At 35.7% G+C, this 12189-nt stretch overlaps 1 protein-coding gene across 2 annotated transcripts in view; it reads right to left on the reverse strand.

The window, feature by feature from the left end:
* The window catches only part of LOC121384228 (procollagen galactosyltransferase 1-A-like), a 29649-nt gene extending 17763 nt beyond the window's left edge, over positions 1-11886 (reverse strand). The window contains exons 1-7 of one of the 2 annotated variants that reach the window (XM_041514513.1): positions 11781-11886; positions 5882-5994; positions 4074-4189; positions 2798-2862; positions 1911-1986; positions 957-1158; positions 109-228 (exon numbers count right to left, since the gene is read on the reverse strand). In XM_041514513.1, coding sequence (XP_041370447.1) covers positions 109-228; positions 957-1158; positions 1911-1986; positions 2798-2862; positions 4074-4189; positions 5882-5933 — 631 coding nt within the window. In that variant the 5' untranslated portion in view covers positions 5934-5994; positions 11781-11886. Of the gene's footprint in view, positions 1-108; positions 229-956; positions 1159-1910; positions 1987-2797; positions 2863-4073; positions 4190-5881; positions 5995-9486; positions 9769-11780 lie in introns of those variants that run through there. The other variant, XM_041514512.1, reaches the window with a different exon arrangement.
* Positions 11887-12189: the final 303 nt, after the last annotated feature.

Raw genomic sequence — 12189 nt, forward strand, 5'->3', positions numbered from 1 at the left:
TGGATATTAATGTACAGTTGTACTTGTATGATCAAGATTTTTAAAAAGTGACATTACCTTGAAAAAGTGGCAAGAAGGTGAAAGTTTCACTATAAAATATAAACTTACGCATGGCTTCCAGTTTGGTGTGCTTAAAGAATTCTACTTCATCATGTAGCGTGTAGGGATAATCAAGAGGGATTTGAACAGTGCCAAAGTACATTTCATTTGTAACATACATCGACATGCCTGAAAAACATAAAAATAAAATAAAAAATTCAGTATGCACAATATATATTTCAAGATATGACAAACTGCATAAATTGTGCATTTATAGCTGTAATGTTTCTTCTGCACCTCGTACTAAATTTTAAAAACAAACATTCTGTATGTTTTTGTTGGCAATATGAATATATCATAACACTAATTGATAAAATTGTTCAATAAATAGTTTTACATTATAAAGTTAAGCAGCCACCAAATGGAGCATCTAAAAGTGCCTTTTAAAGTTTGTTTTGTTTAATGACACCACTAGAGCACATTGATTTATTCATCATCGGCTATTGGATGTCAAATATTTGGTAATTTTGATAGTCTTAGAGAGGAAACCTGCTATATTTTTCCATTAGTAGCAAGGGATCTTTCATATGCATCATCCCACAGACAGGATAGCACATACCACAGCCTTTGATATACCAGTTGTGGTGCACTGGCTGGAATGAGAAATAGCCCAATGGGCCCTCCGACAGGGATCGATCCCAAAATGACCATGCATCAAGCGAGTGCTTTACCACTAGGCTACATCCCACCTCAAAAGTGCCTTTTAAGACAGGTGGCTGCTAAATACAGGTTAGTTTGTACAAAATTACATAATTTGGGAGAATTAAAAAAAGGTAGCTTATTAAGACAGGTAGCTGTTTAACAGAGGTTGCGGCTTGAACAAGTTGGAATGAATGCAGAGTGGGATGTGCACTCACCAGCTTCTCTCACTCTGTGAGCAAAAATAATGATGTCATCAACTGGTCCTTCATAATCACTTGGTGGGAGGTACGATAATTTCGATGAATTCCTGTGTCGAAGATTTATGAAAACAGCCGAGTGTACCATAGGAACAGGAAAGCATCCCATTTTCTCACGAAGGACAATAGGCATGTATTCTGGCACTCTCTTGTAGAAACCCTAAAATACAAAGAATTAATTTTAAAACACAGTATTGTAACAGTACACACTATATAAATATTGATCATCTGTCACTGAGAACATTTAAAAAACAGTTTAAAAAAAAAAAAAAAAAAAAGTAATTTCTGGTTTGAACTGATGTACGAAGCACAATAAATTATTACATTCTGTTTAATAAATCGGTACCTAAGAAACTTTTTTAAAATGCTTTTTAAATGTTTTTAGAAAGGAGTTTTATAAAGGTTTAAAAGATATTTTAAATGTTTTTATTTTTTTATTCCAAATTATTAAACAGACATCCAACTACTAATGTAACCAAAAGCCTAGTGTTTAGTATACATGTATATCAATGTTTGTGTGTATCTGTTACTCAGCATTGGCAATGTTAAAACAAATGTACTGGAAGACAATTCATTGCTTATGTTTTAGTGGCTATTTAAGAATATTAAAACTTGATAAAAACATTACAACATAATTCAACACCAGACCCCCAGATTTCACAGAAAGGATTGTTTCCAGTAGTGTGTCGGTAGCTTATGAGAAAATCATGGAACCAAAAGTCTAATAACAATTGTCATGTAAAATAATCCACCATTAAAATGATTACCAAAAAACAGTTTCTGATGGGTTCCGATGATCACTGGGCATGGAACCAAAAAAGTGTTTTCCATAAAATTTGAAATCTGATGGTCTGGACACCAAAAATTGGAGTTTGCCCATACATGTGATGACTTAAGAATATTAAAAATTACCTCATCGGTCATGCCACACCAAAAATTGGAATATGCTCCTTCAGTTGATATGTTCAGCATTGGTCCTATAACAGTTCTGTGAAAAAGAAAGAGAAATGAATCATCATTTACTGTTGTAGATATGTCTTGTTAGTGAAATTCTACAGACATTAAAAAAATAATGCATAGAATGTATTAAAAATGTATTGAAATTTTAAAAATTGATACAGGTAATAATAGTTTTATATCAAATTTGTTACTTTCAATTATGATTGAAAACTCACACTAATATTTAAATGAAACACTGTAAATTTATGAGCAAAGACTTTAAAATCACTTAAATGTCTCAACAATTAAAAAAAAGGTCTAAAAATAAATATCTAATGATATATTTTGTATCAAATGTTTACCATTTTCAATAGTCTTTACTAAATAAAGGATGTACAACTCCAAGTAATTAACATATACTATTACTAAAACAAATATTTCTGTTATCCAAAACAATACACAATAGTTAAATTTCCTTTACTTCCATTACAATATAACATCATCCCATTGGTCCAGCCGTAGCAACGGGAGTTTGTTAATTTCTCGATGAACGTCGTCATGGAACGTCATATCTGATGACGTCATTTAATATTGGTAATTTGTCTTACTGAGCATTGTTTTAACCAGAAAAATAATTCAAAATAAAAAGTTATTATTAAGTATGTTTCAAATTTGATTATATAAGTATTGTCTGTTACTTCTTTTACATTCATCTGGGTATGAACCAAAAAAAAAGTCATCCGCAAACTTATTTGAGAATGGCTTCGCCGATTCAGTTTGCAGATGATTTTTTTTGTTCGTACGCCGATGAACGTAAAATAAATAACAGACAATACTTAATTAAAAGAAAAGATGCTTACTTTTGATGTCCCATTAAAATCTGTAATGTATCCTTGTGGTGCAAGATGACATCAGTGTCCAACATCTGGGTAAAGGTCAACAATAAAACAATGTAGTCTCATCGACATTATGCAAAGTTGTTTTTTATTTTTCATTTATTTATTTCATACAGTGGGGAAAGAAGAACTCTCTCTTGTCTTCATGGGGTTTGCTCTTTCACTTTTCCACTCTGTGTCCTAATTACATTAGACACTTAAAAGTTACTAATAAAACTAACCATACGTACTGTGGAACTGTTCAAGTAATATTACCATCATTTCTTTTGGAAGGCATTTCTTTGATAATGGTTTTGTCCAGTACCTGATTTGGTCAGATCTAAGCAATACCTTGTATCCTAAGGATATATACAGTGAAACCCCTCAACACTGGACCCTCTGTAAACTGGAATTCCCTCAGAATTTGTTGACAGAACAGAATAGAACAGAATCTCTACAAACTGGATACCACTAAAAAAACCAACTTTTTACTTGGTTCTTTGGATGTCCAGTTGAGACAGGTTTTACTGTATATAAAAAATTGGTCTCAATGGCACAGTGGTTAAGCCACTGACGGTAAGACTGGTAGGCACTGGGTTCTCTTCCCTGTTCTGGTCCCACCCAGCGTTTATGGGTTGGTATAACTTATAAGGCCACTGCACTGACTTTTCTCTGACCACTAATAATTAACTAACACACTGTTTTAGATAGATACACTAGACAGCTATAGTGTATGAAAAAAAAGAAGAAAGAAAGAAATGTTTTATTTAATGATGCACTCAACACATTTCAATTATGGTTATATGGCGTCAGACATATGGTTAAGGACCACACAGATATTGAGAGAGGAAACCCACTTTCACCACTTCATGTGCTACTCTTTCTGATCAGCAGCAAGGGATCTTTTATGTGCACCATCCCACAGACAGGATAACACATACCACGGCCTTTGATATACCAGTCGTGGTGCACTGGCTGCGATGAAAAATAGCCCAATGGACCCACCGACGGGGATCAATCCCAGACCGACCACGCATCGAGCGAGCGCTGTACCACTGAGCTACATCCCGCCCTCTATAGTGTAGGACAACGTGCTTGAACCATAATTGCATATATGAAAGAAAATCTAGTTAAAATGAATAAAAGGAAACATTATGGATATTAGTATTAATAGCATGGTTTCAATGCACTAAAAAAAAAAATATATATATATATTAGGAATGCTACACTGCACAACATAAAAATAAAACGCAATGCTTACGAATAAATAATCTGACCAAGCATTCCTTGCATGATCAAGAGCCTGTTGTCTTAATTGAATCACATTGTCAAACCTCTTCTCTGTCCATTCCAAGGGACATCTTTCATGATCATAGCCTGAGAAAAACAACACATAGTCACTGTAAGTACAGTTTTAAATCAAATTTGATGGCTATTTTCTGTTGCATGTATCAAAACAGCTATATAACTGAGCATGTTTTACTTTACTTGTACTTGGCATTAATTTAACGTGGGAAAGCCGACTGCAGCCAGTTATTATGCTCTTTGGCCAAAGTAATTTAATTTAGCAAATTCTACAAAGTTCTGTAAAACATTTTATTTCATAATGATTATTAAATAATTTAATGTTTATCATTAAAGGGACTATCCAGAGTTTGCTCTAATCAAGAAAATTATTTTAATATGTGATTTTAGTCGCCAAAAAGCACTGTTGGTCAGAAACATCTTACAATGGCTGCAAATTGAGAACAATCCATTTAATAAAAAAGGCCAACAAAATTTATTTTATCTATAGCTGCAATTATTGCAACTACCAGTACCGTCAGTAATAGCACAATTTGTTCAAATTATTGTATATATCAAATTGATAAATGTCACTATTTTTAATCACAACTTGAACGTTAAAACAAAAATACTTAAAGTGATACTTAATACATACATGTACAGTGTTCTCGCTGCTCCATTTAAGCGGGGAGGCCGCCCCACTATTTCATTTTGTCGATGCACTTTCTCATTTTACTGCCCAACTTTCACTTTCCCTCTTTTATTTTCCAACATCCTACTATGTATTACAGCACCCACCTCCGCTATTTCAAAATGTACTTTTTTCACACACTAAAAAAATGCAACTGACGAAAAGAAAAAAAAAATTCAACAGCCTCTGTTGTGTCCCATACCTGTATCCATTTGTACATTTAATACACACAATAAAAGTTATATTTTATTTGAGCAATGAAAACATTTTATTTTAATTGTTTTGGTAATCTCCGACTGAAAAACTACTTATTTGGTGCCAAATTTGTCACGTGATCAGAACAGTCATTCTGCCTTTTGTGTCCACTATTGTCTGTATTTTGTCCTCAAATGCAGTTAATTGGTTGGCTGTAACTGATGATTTGTACTTACTGTCATTTGTTATTCAGCAATTCTTTATAAAATATTAGAAACTTTTCATGTTTGGGGGAATATCACTGCTTATAAATACAACGAAATTGGTAGTATTCATTGTTAAAATCATTTATCTTGGGTGCCAAATAATATACACACTGCCTTTACAAAAATAAAACTACTTATTATCAGCTGGCGATATCAATGCAATCGATTCTTTCAATGAAGATGGAAATAAAATGAAAAGAAAAATGTTATCCCACATTAGGGGATCACTTTTTGTTTAATATTTTTTATTTTTCAGAAATCTTGAAATCTTTATTAAAATAATATTAAAACTTTGATTGGTTCACCAAAACGAATGCCCGTGAATGTCAGACCGACAACATCTCTGGTTCAACTAATGGTACATAAAAGATGAGTCAGCTTGTACATCGTACCAACTATTTTGTATCAAGTACTGAGGGGCAAAATAAGGGCGTAGGTCTTTCCACGAAGTAGACCAACACACAACAATATATGGTAACCAAGCTTTCCATTTTATTTTGTTTTAAATTCTGGAAGGGTGAGTACCGCATCACGCAACCGCTTTCCTTTAATTTTCAACCAGCGAGAACACGGTGTACATATTAAAAAAAAATATTAACAATACTTCTTACTTTGCAGTAAGTATAAACAAACCTCGTCGTTCTTCATCATACTGCACGTCTACATGGTGGTAATGACGTTCCATCGCTGATAACCATTCTTTAAGTATTGCTGTTGAATTGTCAATATTGTGATCACTTCGGATCCTGTAAATTGAAAAGGTTGGAAATTAAGTTTCAAACTGAATAAAAAAACCGTGTTTAACTGGCTCCGAGTTTTTAAAGCCGCACACCCTAGTTCCATCCCGGGAAAAATAAATTATAATTTGGTTAATCTACAAACCTGTAACACACTTAGATCACGTTTTTATCAAATGGAGTGAAAAAGCAGGTTTTATATCGATAAATACTATGGGAATCCCCATGTCCCAATTGCTTGAAATAATTTTGAAAGTTAGTATTCTGATGTCACTGGTAGATGTCGCTCGAAGCACAACAATGCCTACGTCACGACAAATTTCACAGACTTGGGGTGCGTTCGTTTCACCTCTCCTGGACATGTTCCAACTGTTCTGTCCTGGTTGTATCCCCTCTCCAGATATCGTAAGACTTAGCAAAATTATTGGTTTTAAGGGTTTGTAACGTTTTGTATTGAGACACTTACTTGTCTGAACTTTATTGTTACTGAAAATGTTCACGAACTGTGAAGAAAAATCTCACAAATGAACAACAACAAATCGGATGTTGATTGTGCGAACCGTGCACGAGAAAACAAACCGAACCAAAATGATAACGGTCACATGATATATCAACGTCTGTGACATTGAAATGGAAATATCCCCTCTAAAAATAGATTGGACCTCGCTTGCTTAACGGTTTTTTCTCGACAACACGTCTTGTGAAAAAAAGCCAAAAATGCATTTCGTGGTTTTACAAACAAAGTAAAGTGCAATTTTATTTGTGAAAAATGGGGTTTAATAGCAAAAACAACACTGTAATGGTTAACAAATAGCAGTAACTAGGGTGTGTCCCTTTAAGGTAATATTCTTTTTTAGTTTAAAGAAATCTGTTTCAACAATTTTAAACTGAACTTTAAAAAGGCTCTCTCAAAATGATACTTCTTTTAACTGTATTCCAGTAATCTAATATAATAGATGGAAGGAAGGAAAGAAAATGTTTTATTTTACGACGCACTCAACACATTTTACTTACGGTTATATGGCGTCAGACACATGGTTAAGGACCACATAAATACTGAGAGGTAACCTACTGTCGCCAATTCATGGGCTACTCTTTCCGATTAACAGCAAGGGATCTTTTATATGCACCATCCCACTTACAGGATAGCACATACCACAGCCTTTGATACACCAGTTGTGGAGCACTGGCTGGAATGAGAAATAGCCTAATGGGTCCACCGACAGGGATCAATCCCAGACCGACCATGCATCAAGCGAACGCTTTACCACTGGGCTACGTCCCACCCTATAATAGAAGGAAGGAAACGCACTCAACACATTCTAATATAATAGCTACATGTACATATTGTGTACACTGTGATGACCGTCAAAAGTATAATTTTAATAATACTAGATAGTGTTTTTGAATCATTTCTTAGACATAGTTGACAGACAATGCAACAGCTGGAAGAAACATCTCAGCCGGGATCCTCTATTTGTCATTAAATCATTGTAACAAATTGAAAATAGTATATTATTAAAAGAAAAAGAAATGTTTTATTTAACTACGCACTCAACACATTGTATTTACGGTTATATGGCGTCAGACATATGGTTACGGACCACACAGATATTGAGAGGGGTAACCCACTGTCACCACTTCATGGGCTACTCTTTTCGATTAGCAGCAAGGGATCTTTTATATGCACCATCCACAGACAGGATAGTACATACCACGGCCTTTGTTACACCAGTTGTAGAGCACTGGCTGGAACGAGAAATAGCCCAATGGATCCACCGACAGGGATCAATCCCAGACCGACTGCGCATCAAGCGAACGCTTTATCACTGGGCTACGTCTCACCCCACAATATACAGTTGATAATGATATTTCAATGCCCCAAATGTGGGGGAAATACAGCTTGTTTTGCCAATTGTAACTGTCCAAATGTGGGGGAAATACAGCTCGTTTTGTTAATTGTAACTGTCCAAATGTGGGGGAAATACAGCTGGTTTTGCCAATTGTAACTGTCCAAATGTCCCTCTTGTTTTCCAACAGCAGAGTACTCAGACTAGACGATGTCACAAGTGTTGCAGGGCTCGAATTTCAGAATTTGTCTCCCTCTGCAGTTTTTTAAAGAATTGCCATGGGTGAAATAGCCCAACAACTGAAATTTTGAGCCTGCCTATGACAAATTTTTTAAAAGTGACTTTTGCAGCAAATAAACATGACTGAAAGGTTATTTTGCTGTATGTAGACATATTTCCAATGTTTAATATTGGCAGATATAATGTACACCAGGTGTATACATTTTGCCACTGTGGAGCTTTACTGATGGCACAATGGTTACTAAGTACTGTTGGTGATGCGCTCTACCTACAACAATTTATATCACGATAGCTATTGCCATCAGGGTAGGACTTTCCTTCGGCACTGTCACATATAAAGAACAGCACTAGCTCTGGCACTCGCCAAATTTGCCAACTGCGAATTTTAGATACAATTGGCAAATTGTATTTTAAATTGGTGAAAAAACATTCAAACAATAATTGGTATTTAGTTGAAAAATAACTGGTTTTGCATGTTTAAAGATAATTTGGCGAAATGTTTTGCTCATCCAGAGCTAGCCCGAGTACTCTGACTGTAAGAGAGCTAGACGGACATTTGGACATAAATACGTTCTCATTACAGTCAGAGACCAAGCTATGTATTTTTTTGGCAATTCTCGACAACCAAAAAGTTGGCAAAGATTTCCGCTCTAATATCACAACAATCCTATGTTTGACGTTAAATACTTTTACATTAATCATTTTCAAGTTAATTGATTAAAACATATAAAACATATTAATCACTAATACACACACTACAGAAAGAAACCCGACAGCACCCACATTCAGCTACGCTTCGTGACACTCCGTCGCAAGAATTACAAAGCTCGGTGACCTATTTCGTGACGTAGATCACGTGATCGCCCACTGGGCGATTCCGCCTAGTAGACGTAATGGCTGAGTGGGCTATCATGTGACGCAACGTCACGATATAGGTTGGCGAACTTAGAATTCTGCTGTCCGGAGTTTGCCGAAGCTTAGCTGAATGTGGGTGCTGTCGGGTTTCTTTCTGTAGTGTGTGTATTAGTGATTAATATTTGGATTATTGTTTTTAACGTCAAACATAGGATTGTTGTGAATTATCTTTGCCAACGTCAAAATGCCAAAAAAATACGCTTGTGACTGTATTGAGAGCGTCCAAAACGTCTAGATTATTGTGATATTAGATCCGCCCGAAATCTTTGCCAACTTTTTGCCCTTGTCAAGAACCCTAACCCAAAAAACCCTCAACCCAATAGCTTGGTCTCTGACCGGGCTAATCCACTCGGGCTAATCCAGAGCTTGCCCTGGAACATTATAAATAGGCCTATTTATCATACAGTTAGGGTTAGTGACAGTGCCAAAGGAAAGTTCTTCCATCGAATATTTCACTGATAAATTACTAAAACATTTTAAGTAAACTACAATTTACCACAGCGACATGCGATTTTTTGGGTAGTTTAGTCTTTCAATGTATCCCAAAAACCACGGTAATGAATGCGCTTTGTTTCTCACTAGTAACGATATTGTTACAGTCGGTAAGAAGAAATCATTTTCTTCTGCGGCTATGCTTTTCTTTACACAACAGTCTAAATTACAAACTATTGCAATAATTGCAAAAACTGTAAAAGCTCTCATTTTTATCAGTGCACTACGACACGTCAAAATTGAAGGTTCGGAAGTTTCCATTTTGTTTTCGTTTTTCTTGTGCATTCCGCCCTTTTTAGAATGCTCCTCGGAATTTCTCCTGAAGTTATTGCAGTGATATTTAAAGGTCCACGTTTATCAAAAACGTAATTCACTATTGTTTGGTATCTACGTATACCTTTTACAATATATATGAAGTATCAATAAAATAAAAATTTGTAAAATTTACCCGTTTTTAATATATTCGCAATAAAAAGTCGCGTTTTTCCCATCGCTTTCTAAAACGCCTGTCGACTCCAAGAGCCAACTGAGGTGCCCCCGTGACGCTCTAATCGGCATAATACTGGGAAAGTGGAACACGTGTATTTTTAAAACAGGAAAATTTTATTCTATTGAATTGAATTGTATGGATGTAATATTCTTTTAGAGATAGTTTCAAATGTAAAATAGGGTATGGTGAACCATATTGTTTAGTGTTTGGATGTATCAAAGCAGCAGTTTTTCCGAACTTTAAACAAACCGACAATCACAGGGTTTGCATGGAAGTGGTTCTTAAACAGAACCCGTGCGTAATGGAAATGACCATCACGATGCAGTGACCACGTCATCCCTGGGGATTACGACAATTATTTAAGGTGGTCGATAAATATGACACCTATTTTTTATTTTTTTTTTTTAAACATATCTGTTCCAAGCCTGTATTCCCACTGGCACATGTTCTACGATTGCGCATGGTACAGCAAACAAAAACCACAACGAGCACGAGCTAAACTAGAGGTCAAAAGGGTGAGGTGAGGAGACGGGGAGGACACCAGAGCAGAAGCGGCAGTGTAAAATATAGTGGTACGGCTCGGTTTGCCAGACTCTTCTTTCAAATTCAATTGAGAAGGACATTTTCACAGATACAACAAATATAACCCATAAAAGTGTCTCTTTGAAAAGTGTTACGGCCATGCGCCGTCCCTGCAGTGACGTAGGGAGGGGATCCACGGGAACACGCCCCCCACCCCACCCCCATCTTTTTTTTTAAAAACTATTAAATTTTATAAAATCATACATACACATGTATATACATAGTGTGGGTTGTCCCCCCCCCCCCCCCCCCCCAATCACAATATAAAATCCTGCCTGCGCCATTGGAGGGTACAAAGCCTAGAGCGATAAATAAAATATGGGGCTTGTATTTCATAAATACAAACTTTTTGTGCGTGCGTGCATAAGTGCGTGCATGCATGCATGATGTATGTATGTATGTATGTATGTATGTATGTATGTATGTATGTTAGTATGTATGTATGTATGTATGTATGTATATATATATATATATATATATACACACACATATATATATATACATATATATATATATATATATATATATATATATATATATACACACACACACATACACAGTTTGTATATATATATATATATATATACATATACACGCACGCGCGCGCGTGCACTCACACACACATACACACACAGAGTGGACTGTCCAAATCGGCATCCATCTAAACCGGCATTATGTGTAAACCGCCGTTCAGCTACCGTTAATTTATTAGGACAAAAAAAAAAACCTCAGTCGATACCGGATGTCTTCTATTCCGGACTTAGGAAGCAAATTCAAGAACAAAAGAACGGTTCGTGTAGTAATTAGCCCTGTCTAAACCAGCGCGCGATCTTGTCCCTATAGTGTTTACACCAGCATGCGATCATACCTCTACTGTCTGCCTGTGGTCACATTTTAAACAATGACGGCAGGTCCCCAGTAATTAGGACACCACAGAAAGTGTTCTGAAATAATCGCGCCTCTTTGAAAGCGTAACAAACAATGAACAACACCTGTAGTAACGGGTGTAGGTAGCAAGATAAATCGTATTATTATTTGTATGTGTTCATACCTGCATTGCATCATACCTATCTGTCTAAAACAATAAATCCAGATCCCTATTTTATGTGATATTAATCAATAAAATAATGTTATTTATTCTGCTTGTTTTAAATGCGGTCTGATCTGAACACATATTTTTAGTACAGTCAAATGTTAATATCCCACTTTCAAAAGTCGTGACTGACCTTGTGTCCTGTTTCTCACAGGTATGTAGGTAACTAGGTTAACGTGCTTATATACCACTTCCTCACCAATCGAGGTACCATTAGAGTGGATGTACAAATGTACAAATCATTCTCTGCTGTCGGCATGTTGACCTACTAACAGAACGCCGGATGCTACGTCACAGGTCTGATGCGAGTCAATTCGACTGAGCAGTGGAGTTTTTCCCCAAGCGTTTTACAAAAAGTAACTTTATTAATAACTGGGATGGTATTTTTGGTTTTTATTTTTAATACTATAATATTTATGGATTTGTTTTATATACTGTGTATTAATAATGTGCTATAAGCGAGGACTTAATTACAGAGTTTAACATTTCTCTACATGAAATGTCCACGAAACGCACGTGTTGTTTTCACGTAGTTTAACGAC

The sequence above is a fragment of the Gigantopelta aegis genome, chromosome 10 (assembly GCF_016097555.1).
Source record: "Gigantopelta aegis isolate Gae_Host chromosome 10, Gae_host_genome, whole genome shotgun sequence".
NCBI lineage: Eukaryota > Metazoa > Mollusca > Gastropoda > Neomphalida > Peltospiridae > Gigantopelta > Gigantopelta aegis.